Source organism: Phalangium opilio, unplaced genomic scaffold (assembly GCF_054372755.1).
Source record: "Phalangium opilio isolate 3A_F unplaced genomic scaffold, DU_Popi_V2 ptg000240l_1, whole genome shotgun sequence".
Lineage (NCBI taxonomy): Eukaryota > Metazoa > Arthropoda > Arachnida > Opiliones > Phalangiidae > Phalangium > Phalangium opilio.
The window spans coordinates 750,957-765,686 of NW_028324224.1; the positions used below are offsets into that span (position 1 = coordinate 750,957).

A 14,730-nucleotide genomic window follows, 5' to 3' on the forward strand; every position below is an offset into this window, starting at 1 on the left:
ATGAACAAGTACCAAGAGTCTCAATCTATGTTTGAATCTCCACCGTCTTCTCCTAATAATCGACAAGGATCCAGCAACGGTCAACGAACGCTGAGTCAATTTGTAAAACCCGACCCCGTTGAGATCCTCCTCGATTCTGACGACGAGGAGTTTGTCCAGGACGTGTTGCAGAAACACGTTGTCGGCGTCAACGGGGTTGAGGGGTCCTATCGCTTGAGAAGCGACGGGCAATATTTCGAAACTAAAATCCCCCCGCGAAAAGGGGATTTCTACATAGACATCAGTATCTATAAATTTAAAGACATAAAAGACGCCCAGGCGGACAAACTGTGGGAGTGTAGACATAAGAGGCTAAAAAGAGTCGTTGACGCTAAAAACAAAGACGCCATCAAACTTCTTAACGCTTTCCATCGCTTGGTGGACGACGTGAAGAACGACGCAGAAGCCGCTCAGCAGCCGCCTAGCAAAGTACGTATCTATTTAACAATAAATTTACAAACCAAAATGTTTTCTATATTGTTTTTATTTGTGATAGAAATTCAAAAAATGAGCAGTGAGAGCAGCGGCAGCGGTAGCGACTCGGAGGGTAGTGGAGGAGAGGAACACGCACAGGTAAACCGGTACTACACAATTGAGCGGCAGATTGACAAAACGAGTCGCAAGTGGCATTGTAAACAAATCGATTTGCGTATAGCTTTCAAAAATCTGGAAGACATTCCAACGCGAGATTTTTTTCGAATTTTTCGAAAAATTCTCGACGACGTTATACGTAAATTAGTAACCGAGAATCCCGGGTATAATCGGGTTCGATTTGTTTTAAGCTCCCCCGGATTGACGACCCCTGTTAATATTAAATTTATAAAAATTGACAAATTCACCAGTAAGCGAATTATGCGCACCATCTATAGAGTAACGCAATCTAGTCGGGACTTTGTCTTTAATGGGGAAGATTTTCAGTTTGACATTATTTTTCTAAACCTCGATGCTAATATAGGGACTTATTATAAATCCATAAAAAATAGAACTTTGGTTAATTTGGATTATTTCGTTAAGCAAAATAACCAATTTATTTTTATGGAAAATAATGATAATCTCTGTTTTGCTCGGAGTTTAGTTCTGGGTAAAGAGATGGCCGATCGCAATTTTTATCAACAAAATAAGCAAGGTCCGCCCTTTAACCAGGACAATTTTAACAAACTGAGACGCAATAGCACTCTTCAAGGTAATATTGCAAAAATCTTGCACAGGAAAGCCGGAGTCCCCGAAGGTTTTGTTACTCTAGAAGATATTCAAAAATTTCAAAATTATTTAGTTCCCCATTATCGAATCGTAATCGTTGATGCTGCGAATAATTTTACCATATTTTTCAAAGGCCCCCAAGCTCCTAAATTTATCTATCTATTAAAAATTGGCGACCATATCCACCCCGCAAAAACTTGGCACGGCATGATGGGCGGTTGTGTCTCTTGCGATTTATGCTTAAAATCCTTTTACAAATACGAATTGTTAAAAGAGCATAAATGCCCCGAGGATACAAAACCTTATATATGTTTTCGGTGTCAAGGAGAAGCTTTTCATTTAACTAACGAGGATGCTTTAAAACGTTGCGACGAATGCCACCGCTATTTTTTCCCGGGCCCCTGCTACGAAACTCATTTACTTAATGGCACCTGCGCGAGCCAAAAACGATGTTTAGAATGTGGGCGACTGATGGGTGACGACCACGACTGCAATCCCGAATGCTCTCAGTGTAAAATAGTCCATCCGCCAGGTGAACATTTTGTTATGCCTTTGGAAACCAAAATGAAAGCCTCGCGGTTTATTTATTACGACATCGAGACTATTCTTAGAAATAATATCCACGTCCCCATTTTACTAGTTTGCGACGTAGAGACTGAAGCTGGCTTTGAAACCAAAATTTTTTACGGCGCCAATTGCGTCGAGCAATTTTTAAATTATTTATTTAGCGTCGAGCAGGTAGTTTTGACTGGACAGAAACGTAAAACGTACCAACCGCGCTTTACTAACACTCAAGTCGTAGCTCATTACGCGAAAGCTTTTGATAACTTCTTAATTCTTAACGCTTTAGTCCATAGACACGTCACCCCTGCCGTTATTTTTGACGGCAGTAAAATTCTCATGATTCATCTCGAGGGACCGCAAATTAGATTCCTCGATAGCTTTAATTACATTAGTCAACCTCTGCGTAATTTCACCAGCATGTTTAGCCTCGGCGATGTGGCGAAAGGATTCTTTCCATTTGATTTTCATACCGAAGAAAATCTTAATTACATTGGCGTCATCCCTGAAGCTTCGTACTTTAACGTAGCTCAAATGAAAGCCAATGATTATCGAGATTTTCAAACTTGGTACGCGTCAATGGAAGGATCTATTTACAACATCAAAGAGGAGCTTATTAAATATTGCATTCAAGACGTCAAAGTCCTGAGACAAGGCGTCGAAGCTTTTAGAAAAATTTACGTAGATCTAACCAAATTAGACCCTTTCTGCTTAAAAAATATTACTTTGGCGGGTGCTCTAACCACTATTTATCTTAACAATTACTATAAACCTTACAGCATGGGTATTGTTCCTTCTAACGGCTATAACGCAAAATTTAATCACAGTCAAATTAGCTTAAAATATCTCGCTTGGGTGGAGAAAACTGAAAATATAAAATTGCGCACTGCTTTAAGCTACGGGGGCGAGTACCGCGTGGGTCGCTATTTAGTCGACGGCTATAGCGAAACTCCTCCCAAAATCTACGATTTCCACGGTTGCTACTTTCACGGTTGTCCATGCCAAAAACTTAATGCCTACAATACCCAACTCAAAGCCAGCAACAGATTTCTGTACGAGCGGACCCTAGATAGAGAGCTGTTTATTAAAGAGAAGATGGTCGGGTATGAATATACCTCGATCTTTGAGTGTCAATTTGCTAAGCTTTTAAAAGAAAACGCCGAAGCAAAGGCTTTCTGCAAAAGTTTAACTTTTCGACCTCAAATATCAGCCCGTAGCGCTCTCTATGGGGGACGGACGGAAAATTTTGTTCTTAACTGCCACGTGCAAGGTGAGGAGAAAATTTTCTACAAGGATATTATTTCTTTGTACCCGAAAGTTTGTCGCGATTGTCCGTACCCTAGCGGCCACCCCATAATCTATAGCAGAGATTTTGACAAATCGCCAGGGTGGTATTTTGGCGTTATGAGTTGTCGTCTGCTTCCCCCTCAAGATCTCCACATCCCCTTAATTCCCTTCCGCAGCGGTGGTAAATTAGCCTACGCCCTCTGTCGCACGTGTCTAGAATTGCGAGCGGAAATCTGCGATCACACTGTCAACGAAAGGGCTTTCGAATCAGTCTGGCCAACGGTTGAAGTCTATGCCGCTATGGAACATGGTTATAAACTCCTCGATATATTCGAAGTGTACCATTATCCAAAAACGGAATATTTCTTTGCCCAGTACATGACTGATTTTATCGCCCTAAAAGTGAAGAATTCCGGATTTCCCGCTCACGCTCAAACGCCTCTGCAAAAAGAGGCGTATATCGCTGATATAAACAAGAATGAAAAGCTTTCTCTGACCGTGGCGGATATTCAATCAAATCCTTCCCTGCGTAATATCGCTAAAATTAATTTAAATTCTCTTTGGGGTCGCATGGCTCTGAATACGGGAAAGATTCGCAGCATCTTTATCAACAATTATTACGAATTGATACGATACGCGAGCGATTACACTCTGGAATTAGTCGACTTACGGCCAGTTACGGAGTCGATCGCTCTCTTATCGTACAAAGCCAAAAGCGATTACGTTTCGGACTACAAACTGGGGTCGGCCATTGTGGGGAGCTTCGTCTCGTGCTACGGGCGACTCGAATTGAACAAGATGTTGCTTCAATTAGACCGCGCAGCCTTGTATTGTGACACCGACTCAATAATCTACCGCCATCTACCGGGAAAGTTTGACATTCCAACTGGCAATCATATTGGTTGCTGGGCGGACGAACTCGGCGGTGATTATATAACTTCCTTTTGTAGTACCGGTGCCAAAAGTTACTCGTTTCGCACTAGCAAAGGAAAAGAAGTCAAGAAAATTAAAGGGTTGACGTTAAATCGAGAAAATCTTGAAAAACTTGACTTTGAAACCTTTGAAAGTGTAGCGATGAATCCGGAAAAGGAAGTTACAGTCAATGTCCCTTTTAATTTTAAACGGGATAAATACAAGCTGCAGCTAGAGGCCGTTAAAATCACCAAAAGATTTCGCCAAACCTCGAATAAGAGATTGTTGAACGCCGATTTGACAACCAGTCGACCCTACGGTTTCAAAGAGGCAACACCCGCTTCATCATCTCTCTCGCATGAATTACGAGGCTAGGCGAAGGCATACTTTTGAGGGCTTGTGGGAATCTTGCGTTCCCATCGAAGCCCTGGCCAAAGACGGTTTCTATCTTGCAGATGTAGAAACACAGACGACGCGCTGCGCCTTTTGCGGCATTGCCCTGTACCAGTGGCGTTGCACGGACCATCCATCGAGGGAACATCGGAAACACAGCCCATCGTGTCCGATGGTTTCCAAAAAACCGTGCAACAACAAACCACTGCGTCAGGGGTTTCCCGACTTCCCGACCAGCGAGGGCGAGGATGTTTGCGAGCCTCTAATCCAAACATGCCCAGCCACCAACAAAGAGCGGTCGGGAACCGAAAAAGTGCGCGTGCGCATAAATCCGTCGTGTTTTCTTCTGTAGTGCGTGTGTACCAACTACCCTCCGAGTCTCGCGTCAACTTTAACCTCCTCAACGTTCAACGCTTCCGCCAGCGTTGTCTGGAATTAGAAGAGAAACTTTTTAAAAAAACAATTACTTCATAGGGGATTTTTTTTTTTTTGGGTAAAAGGGTTTCGTTTATATTGTTTAAATATTTTTTAATTTGTGTTTATTAAGGGTCTTTGGGTTTTGGGTTAATTGTATTTTTGATTATATATATATATAAACTGTTAATTAAAATAAAAATGTTTATTAATCAAGATGAATCCAACCGAGTCAGTCTCGCATTCTTTAAAGTTCCAAACACCCGCCCAGTTTCTAATCGTGGGGCCAACGCAAGCGGGGAAGAGTTTTCTTTTAAGTAACTTATTGCAAAATCATCAGCTTATGTTTGACCCACCGCATAAAAAGGTTATTTATTGCTACGCCGCCTGGCAGCCAAACTACGAAAAATTGAAACAATTGATTCCGGGAATTCAATTTATTCAAGGCTTGCCAACGGCGGATCCGGACTTTTGGGAAATGAATCGCGACTCCTACTTGATACTAGACGATTTAGCTAGCCAATTATTTAAACAAGCTCATATTGCCGATTTAGTGTGCGTGACGTCGCATCATTTAGGGTATACGGTTATTATTATTACTCAACAACTGTTTCCCAAGGGTAGCCAATCGCGGATAATTTCTCAAAACTCTTCCTATTTTATAATAATGAAAAATCCTCGAGATGTCGCCTCTATTAGATATTTGGCGCAACAAATAAGTCCAGATAACCCGAAGCGTATTACGGAGGCGTACAGACTAGCCACTAGAGAACCCTATAGCTATTTGTTAATTGATTTAAAACAAGAAACTCCGGAAAATTTACGATTAAGGTCGCGAGTTCTACCTCACGAATCACCTATGTATGTCTATGTCGATTAAATTTAATTGTCATTTGAATAATGGCCCCACGCGTTAAACGTCGATCAGCAAAACGCTCCCGGCTCGTCGTAGCGCGTCCCTCGACCAAGTTTGCCAAATTTGTCCCTTATTTACAGAGTTTGCGTCAAACTAGCTGTAAACAACGGCGAACCCTCTTAAACAATAGTAGCGCGCCTCAATTAAAGAGCATTCAGACAATTTGTAAGAATTTAAAGGGCGGGGGCATTTATTTGAGTAAAGATCGCAAGAAAAAGCTAGCAAAGTACAAGAAAATTATTAGACAACTCGGATCAAGTACCTTGTCGCAGAAAAGCAAAAAAAAGCTGTTGTTGCAGCAATCAGGTGGTTTTCTTACGACGTTGCTTGCCGCAATCTTGCCTTCAATTGTCCAAGCCATAGCTGCTAAACTATGAAACAAATGGTTCTCGTGCCCGCTAGCGCAGTAACTTCAACAGCTGCCCAAGAGCACTCTGCTTTGGACCGAGAGATTGAGGATATTTTAAAATCGCCATTGAATGCCTACGATAAATTATATAAATATTTAGACGCTTTTAAGAAATATTTAAGTATCGAGAAACAAATTCCTTTACCTAAATTTGAGGTCGTAACACAGGCAATGTCTAATGTCCCCACGCCGCCATTACCGGTCACCCCTAAAATGCCCCCGCGAAAAAAACAATTGTCATGGCCGAGCTATGCCACGTCATCACCGACAACAAGCGCTTCGGGCAGTTCTTTTACTACGCCTAAACGAGCCGAGCCTCGGCAAAAGGTTTTCAAAAGCGAAACGGCTGCGGGGACACCAACACCAGAAGATTTTTACCAACAATTTGGGCCGACCTATGTTGGAGATATGGTGAAACGGCAAGCCGAAGTTCTTGCAAATCATTTGCAAAACACATTTTTCACGCCAAAAAGAGAGCTAGAAGAAGGAGCTGTCGGTTATGCAAATCGTGACGACGATTTACAAGAGGAAATTGCCGATGAACAAGAGAATTTAGCGGAGGAAAACGGGGACAATTTAACGGACTTGGAAAACCTGTTTGAGACGGCCTCCGCTAAACAGAAGAACAAGAAAAAAAAGAAAAAACCTCGGAAAAAGAAAGACGAACTCCAAAACTTAGGACCGCTGGTTCCATCTAACGAGAGGAGAAAGAGGCATAATAAATGGCGCGATATTGATTAATAAAAAAAAAATGTAATATTTAGACAAATAAAAAATTGTTTTATTGCGAACAATATCTGTGTACATGTTTTTTTAAATGTAAAGATAAATATAATAAAGCGACATAGTCGTTAAGTTTAAGATTCTGGTCATAGATGGCGTCTAATATCGTCTTTCTAGCCACGCCCTGACAGCGGAGTGCTAGGTACAGACTACAATGCAGACCGCACAGTTGAAAAAATGGATGTTGAATTTGTTGTTTATTGTAAACAACTCGTTTCCCGTATCGTTTTAAATTAACTTTATAGTATCGCGGCGAATTTCCGTAAGTGCAAAACATTTCCACCGTGTCATTGTTAGAAAAGCACGCTATCCAATGTTCTCCAGCCTCTCCAGCTGCTTCATTATTGAATATAAAGCAAAATTTGGACCTTTTTGGCCGTTCTGGGAGTCTGTTTACTGGGAAGCATCCTAAATAGTAGGGTCGCGTTCTTTTGTCGCAAGTTAAGAGAGCGTTTATTTGCGAAGTGTTCATAATTTATTCTTGACAAGACCCGTCTCGGGTAACGAGACTTTTTGTAGTTCGGCGCCGTAGAAAACACCCAAAATTTGCTCCCCCTTTAAATCCGCTACGCGATAGACGGGTGGTGACCTGGGTATGACGTCAACAACGCGAAATATTTCGTCAGTAAAGGTGCCTCCCGAGCTGGTTTTTCTAAATACTCTACTAGCTATAGAAAGACGCACGTGATCGCCAACTTTAAGCCTCGGTGCGTATCGATTAATTCCGTTTGATTTCCCGTACAGTTTATTCCAAATGATTGATTCGTTATCTATATTAACATGAACCGGTGCAATTCCAGTAGTTGAATGAACCCGTTCATTATAGGCTTGAGTAATTAAAGGTAAATATTTAACGTAATTTTTATTCCCCGTGGCCGTAATAACCCGGGCAATTTGTTCCTTAATTGTTCTAATAAAGCGTTCCGCTAAACTAGCCTTATGCTGACTCCTGGCAAAATGTATTTGCACATTGTTTCGTTTCAAGAAGGAGGCAAAGTTGCGCGAACTAAATTCCCCCCCGTAGTCCGTGTATATTTTTAAAGGGATCCTCTCTCGAAATATTTTTTTAAAAGCTTCGATAACCTCGCCAGATGTTTTGTTTCTAAGAGGTACTGTCCATCCGTAGCGGCTTAAGACGTCAATGACGCACAAAACATAGCGAACATTTTTATTAAAACGTTTTAATTTCGGTAGATCCAACAAATCAGCTTGAAAAACGTCATCGATAGTCGAGGCGTACACTTGGTTGGTTTTGAATCGGAATTTTCGAAATCGATGTTTCGTATAGGCGGGCTGTTTCTCGAGAAAGGCGACTAATTGGGCTTTTGGCACGTCCGGTAAGGCCTTTTGTAACCTGGCTAGCGACCCATAAGCGGCCGGATTTGCCACGTCGTAATAAATTTTTCTAATTTTAGCGTCCATGTCTTGACAAGTATAAATAACGACTAAATGGTTTCCCAATAAACAACTTTATTTAATACACACAAAGGTATTTTATAAAAACAATATCAGTTTAACAAATACGCTATATTAGTACATTTATTTTAATAGCCATAAATCAAGGCATTCTTTAAATCGGCAAAACTGTTGACAAAATAAGCGTAAATATCCTCTTGATCCTCGATCCATCCATGGTCGGTCTCAAATTGATGCAAAATTTTCTCACGATCCAGTTGAGGCAGCGCTTCGTGCAAATTACGCTCGACTCGATCGCTGAAATTTGTGTCAAATTCTGAGCAGCTTTGAGAGTGGCATATTTGTTTTCGACACTCGACGTTGGCGCAAGTGGAAGTGACGTCAAACAAAGTGGTAGTGAGCTCGTTTAAAATTAATTCGCGCATGCGACAGACAGCTATCCCTTTAGCCTTGAGATCCTCGTCAATCAACGGCTTTAAGTCGATCAATGTCTGCCATCCTGTTTTGTTCAGGCTGAATCCTTCGCTGGTGCTAAAGTTGAGGAAATAACGACTGCCGCTGCCTCGTTCATAGTATCGAAGATCGATTAGACGTTCATCTTTCGAGTTGACGAAGCATTCCAGCTTGATGCGCTCTTTGACGGGCAACCAAATATGATAGCGAGGTATTTTTCCGTCAAAAAAGGACGTGAGTTCATTTTGAAACCGAAACAAAGCGTACCAGGCGTTAGGTTTTAATATAGTTTTTGTACGCGTATCCGATCTTTGAATTAATATTTTAGGTTCAATCGATTCAATGACGCAAATGTCGAGCTTTGGCGTAACGGTGTGTACTTGGTGCATCTTGGCTCGCGACTGATATTGTATTTATAAAGTTTTAGTCTTTTATACGTTGGGGTGATTATAAATAATTTCTCTGTTTTTAGATATTATTAATTGGTTGTTTGGAAATTCGGCCATGACAATGCACGTGACGTTTTCGGTTAGCGGAGAGCTAAATCTTAACGATAATCGCAAGTTACCAGTCTGGGGCATGGAATTTAGACCTAACGAAGCGAGATGTTCTCTACTCAAATCAAAAACAACGACAAAAAAGCCCTTCTTATATAAATCGTAAGAAATTATATTTCCTCGGTCAAGACCTAATATCTCGAGACCCTCGAATAAAGAATTGTAACATCTAACGTACTGGTCGTCGGCAAAATTAGGCGTAAAGGGGATATCGGGATAATTTTGCGAATTTAAAGAGAATTGCATGAAATCGAGTTTGAAGTGTTGGAGATCCAGGGGGTTAGAAGTTGCTTCCCCTACAAATTTTTTATTAGTAACGAAAGCCACGACAGTTCGCGAGGGTAATTGCCCCGTAAACAAGCTGTCCCTAATAAAATCTTGCGTTCCGGTGGTTATTAAGAAATTTTTCATAACAATAGAGTTTATTTCGTAGCGAGCGTTTATTCCCGAGTTTAACATCTGAGCGTGCGCTAGTTGCAGTTCGGGATTAACCTCAATTTCGCGCGTAAACAAGGTGCATTCCGTTAAATCAATCTTATACTTTTTGCCCTGCTCATTGTGAATAATAGCGAAATCCGCGGAGCTTCGATGAAGTCTAATTCGCACCTCGATATTATCTAGTAAGAATTTGGGCGTTTTGAACATATCCAAAAATAATTCGCCAATTACATCGCACGTCTTTGATTGGGCCACGCGTTTAGCGCGACGACCAATACCATTATCTTCTTTGTTGATATCGGCGTCCGCTAAAGCCGTCGCCGGATCAATAATGGTATCCAAATAATATAACATAGAAGTTAACCAGGAATTGGCCGCCGTTTGTCCATAATTTAAAAGTATTTTAAAATAGGCCATGTATGGGTACATATTATTTGGTTGCTGGACAGCGACGCCATTAAGAAATAATTCTACTTGACAAAATAGCGAGGCAATTATTAAATTTGTCACCGAGACTTTCTTTTCCGCATCTGGAACGACCGTGCCGTCCTCGTGCAAAACGCGAAATTTTAATCTCAAAAGAGTTTTAGTCAAATCATGATAATTGTTAGAGGGAGGAATGATAAATTCTACATATTTAGCATTAGTTAGGGGAGCAATGGGATAATGAGCAGTCGTTTTAGTCCCCACAATATTATTATTCACCTCTGGCTTTTCAAATACTTCAAAGTCGGAAAGAACACTTTCGTAGGTCGACATGATTAGTCTAGAAAATCGCGTTTAGTGCGTTGCTTAACACGTTTGCTCCGGCTTGTTTTAGCAGTCCTCTTTCGTTTTCGGCCCGTCCCGCTTTGAGTGTTGACGAACCGGTCCACGCCTTTATGTAGTAGGGAATTTATTGATTGTTTGACATTTCGTTTAATCGATTCTCGAGGTGATATTCCGGGGTTTTGTGCATCGCTAATTACTCTACTCGTTAACCCCACAGCTTCGGACGCTAAAGTACTAATGGCCGGCCTAATAAAGGGCGTAATTTTGCGCAATAAAGAATTAAAGATACCGCCCACACTGAAGCGACCTCCGGATTGGAAAACGTTCGCGTGTAAAGATGGCAGAGACGATCCTCTTTGGAAATACAGAGTATATCTATTAGGCACCATTGCTCCTGTTCTATTGACGTCGACGCCTAAAAAACAGTTTAATATATACTTTGCCTAAATTAAACGGGATATTTTCCCCGTAATCGGATTTCAATTCAATTTCAATTTCCTGTATATCGCTAGTTGAAATTGGATAAAAGTCGATATTATTAAATATTTCCTGGTTCTCTTCGTCTAGCAGCGAAAAAGCCGGCATTTTTATGAAACGTAGCAGAGGGGCTTGACCACCACCTACTACCTGTTGCCGAATAATATTGGTATAGACAAACATGGCATCGACGCCTCTCATGATATCAGCGGGATACTCCGAAGTCTCGTTATTGATATACCGATCCAACTGATTACTACTAAAACCTAGCAATCGTCCCAGTCCTCGGCCGGGTGTTGTTTTGGGAAACAAAATGGAAACCGTATCGTTCAGTTTTGAAACCGTCACGGTTCCGTCTACATTCTGCGTAAATTTTAGACTTTTCCTATGCGCCGGGGACATGGCTTCGCCCATGGCACTTAAAACATCGCTAATATGATAATAAACCCCGGGAGGAATTTCACATGCAAAATTGTCAACTCGTTTGCCTTGAGGGTTATCCTGTTGATATCCGGGTAGGGACGGCTGGTCAGCCATATTTGGGTCTTCTGGAAATCTATCCACATCGTATTCGCTAGTCCAAAAATTATTATCCGCTGTCAGGGTCATTATTCTTAATCGAGGATTTACCAGAGCCACTCCCGAATGACTGTGTTGAAAAAATTCTCCCTCTTCGGGAATGTTAAATAACTTGGCCATTGGTCCAGCTACCGAGACGCGAACACCTGGCTCTATTTCGATACGAACATAAAATCTATCTTCCAGAGCATTTTTGAGAATGTACATTTTAAAATACTGGCGAGGCATATATTCTTGAACCCCCAATAACTGGTTTATGATTTTTAAATGTAAAGAGAAGGGAATTACGGCCCCGCTTGCCGTAAAATCGCAAATATAATCGCCCGCGGGTATTTTGATTTTTGCGACACTAGTCTTAGTAAATAGATGCATTAGTGAGTCATGAACGCGATAATTTACAAATGTGTCATTAGTTGTTTTGAAATGCGTAAAATTACGCTCTAAAGGTTTAGTGGATAGAAACGTCCCACCAACGTATTCAGCTTCTAAATTTAATATATCACGCAATTCCTTTGGGAAGAGCATTTCAATTTTTGCCGGACAATGGATTCTAAAATAATGCTCCGCTCCTTGCTTAATAACGCTAAATTCGGCCTGATGTAATCTTAAAGGGTCAAAATTGCGCGCAGTTATTTGAAGGTTTTCGGCAATTTCTTCATAAATCTTATAATCATCTGTCGATCTAAACTCGCCTGACACTTTAAAAAAGAAATAAAGCCAGGGTTCTTCCCAGGGGGTATAGCGCTTTATGGTTCTATTGACTCGATATTCTATGTATGCATTGTCTTTGTCTATAGTATATTCTTCTAACGTCATGCTCAAGGGTCCTAGTTGGTGTTTTCCGGAGTAATATCTATCGGGGTCAGCGCCAAGCAATTTAGCTACTTGGGGAGAAAATTTAATTTCCACCCATTCTGGTGTTTTGAAATTATACACGATAGCATACCCCCAATTATCTACTGTGTGGTATGTTACTTGAATTTTTTTAAATACTAATTTTTCTAAAGTGTTGGCTACGGCTCGATAAAGCCCTTCGGCGTTTTTCTCTGGCGTTTTACTGGCTTTAAAAGTTTGAGGTAAGAACAATACTGTGTAATTGTCATAATCTTCAGGGTTAATAGGCTTAGGCTCTTCGGGAATAATTGGTTCAGGCTTTTTTTTCGGCGGATCAACCGGCTGCGGAAACAAGGGTTTTTCATCAACCGGTGGTGGGGAGGGAGTCGGTAATACGGGTAGCTCTGGAGATGAGGGGGGTGTGGGCGAAGGTGTGGGTGTTAATGGTTCAAAGGGGGCGAGGGGTCTTGAGCGTGGGGGCGGTGGTGGAGTGGAGGGTTTTGGGGGTGGTGGCGGAGAAGAGGTTTTCGGGGGCGGTGGTAGGGTTTGTTTCGGGGCTGGTGGTGCTGGTGCCGGTGGAGGAGAGGGAGGTTTTGGGGGTGGTGGCGGAGAAGAGGTTTTCGGGGGCGGTGGTAGGGTTTGTTTCGGGGCTGGTGGTGCTGGTGCCGGTGGAGGAGAGGGAGGTTTTGGGGGTGGTGGCGGCGAAGAGGTTTTCGGGGGCGGTGGTAGGGTTTGTTTCGGGGCTGGTGGTGCTGGTGCCGGTGGAGGAGAGGGAGGTTTCGGGGGTGGTGGAGGAGAGGAGCGTCTCGGGGGTGGTGGAGGAGGGGTTATTTTGGGTGGTGGTGAAGGTTTTCGTTTTGGAGGAGGGGTTATTTTGGGTGGTGGTGAAGGTTTTCGTTTTGGAAGAGGGGTTATTTTGGGTGGCTGTGGTTGTACAGGTACTACGGGCTTAGCTGCAGTAATAGGAATTGGAAGAAAGGGAGTAGTTCGCGGTAAAATAGGTATAGATGGCGGTACAGGTCTATATTCTGGCTGGGGCTTTTTTCTTATCGACGGAACCTCGTGGCTTGTTTTACGTTTAATGGCAGCTTTAGGAATGTACTTGTAGTCAAATTTTTTTTTAAAACTATCTCCAACATTATCAATTTCGATTTCCACGTAATTATTAGTGTAATTTAAACTTATATTTTTAGCATGCTTTGATACAGGATATTTGGATATATATGGAACATCTTCGTAATTATTCTCTTTAAATTCAAATAGCGTGGTCAAGGGGGAATCAGCTGGTATTTTGAACCGTATGTTCTCCTCTCCTAAAACTTGCAGGTAAACGGGAAAGTTTGTATCTAACTGTTTTCCCAGGGCCCCGTCCTTATATTTATTGACTAATTTAAAAGATAATTTGCCTTTTAAATACGGATGACTGTTTACATCATCATTTAGCAGCTCGACAAAATTTTGGGGTAGTTCGTACTCTTTGGTCTTGGTATAACGATTGACAGGTATCTCTATTTTTTGATATTCAACAGGCTCTCTAACAGCTGCATCGTTGCCATGGTTTGGGTCACTTACAACCTGAATTTCAAACTTGTTAAACTCTTCGCTTATATTCACCCAATGATTTGGAAATATGATTTCTGCCAACCCAACTTCATAATCGCTACTCAAGTTAAGAGGTTGATGCAAATAATTTTTAAAACTTGATTGGGTATTGTTTGGGTATATATCTAAACACGTATTAGACGCTAAAGTTAAAAAGAAGTCGTCATTCATGACTAACGCCTGTTTATCAACTAACCCCAACTTCTTAAACAAACCTTATTTTATACATAAATTTCATAAAAAGATCGGCCATAGCTCGGTAGACTGGCCGGGATTTGAACTCGCCACCTTTTTAGGTATTACATTAGTAGACCCTGCCTTTAACCACTGAGCTATGGACGATCTTAAAATACACGCCGTTTATCTTCATCAAAAAAACTTTAAAAAATTCTTAAACTTTTAAAGTCGTTACCCTTGAAAAATCTACGTAGCTAGGTAATTGACCTTACCCGATTCCGATAAAAAAGACAACGCCCTGACTAGTTCGGGCCGGTTTTCAACTTGTTTGATGCAGTTATTATATAAGACGTTGGGCTTTAATAGTACGTTTCAGGGTGTGGTCGACAGGGTGTGGTCCTTAAAAAATAAATTTTTTTATCTAGAGAACTTGTTTAATATTAAATCTGCTCTCGGTCATTTAGTATATAAGCTCTGTGTTTCGCGGAGAAAGTTATCAGTTGCTCAGCTAT

At 41.4% G+C, this 14,730-nt stretch overlaps 2 protein-coding genes and 1 long non-coding RNA gene across 4 annotated transcripts; all 3 read left to right on the plus strand.

The window, feature by feature from the left end:
- On the plus strand, positions 1-4,588 carry LOC149612617 (uncharacterized). Of its 2 annotated transcripts, XR_016376377.1 has the most exons (3): positions 1-468; positions 536-612; positions 4,455-4,588. XR_016376377.1 is itself a non-coding variant. In XM_089858403.1 (2 exons), exons 1-2 carry the CDS (start codon positions 1-3, stop codon positions 4,458-4,460), a joined length of 618 nt encoding a protein of 205 aa, XP_089714529.1. In that variant the 3' UTR covers positions 4,461-4,588. The 2 variants fall into 2 exon arrangements, 1 of the variants encoding a protein (XP_089714529.1); XM_089858403.1 differs by having other exon boundaries at positions 1-612.
- A 1,384-nt stretch (positions 4,589-5,972) lies between these two features.
- On the plus strand, positions 5,973-9,513 carry LOC149612618 (uncharacterized). The gene is made up of 8 exons (XM_089858402.1): positions 5,973-7,545; positions 7,659-7,756; positions 7,850-8,023; positions 8,109-8,251; positions 8,330-8,403; positions 8,466-9,017; positions 9,112-9,192; positions 9,256-9,513. Exon 1 carries the CDS (start codon positions 6,096-6,098, stop codon positions 6,870-6,872), a length of 777 nt encoding a protein of 258 aa, XP_089714528.1. The 5' UTR covers positions 5,973-6,095; the 3' UTR covers positions 6,873-7,545; positions 7,659-7,756; positions 7,850-8,023; positions 8,109-8,251; positions 8,330-8,403; positions 8,466-9,017; positions 9,112-9,192; positions 9,256-9,513.
- Positions 9,514-13,165: 3,652 nt separating this feature from the next.
- On the plus strand, positions 13,166-14,521 carry LOC149612619 (uncharacterized). Its single transcript, XR_016376374.1, has 3 exons — positions 13,166-13,609; positions 13,703-13,765; positions 13,969-14,521. It is a non-coding gene; the product is annotated as an uncharacterized LOC149612619 (long non-coding RNA).
- The last annotated feature ends 209 nt before the right edge of the window (positions 14,522-14,730 follow it).

Bases quoted from the DNA above. Each gene is read 5' to 3' on its own strand.
- LOC149612617 (XM_089858403.1), top strand. From the start codon at position 1: ATGAACAAGTACCAAGAGTCTCAATCTATGTTTGAATCTCCACCGTCT.
- LOC149612618 (XM_089858402.1), top strand. From the start codon at position 6,096: ATGAAACAAATGGTTCTCGTGCCCGCTAGCGCAGTAACTTCAACAGCT.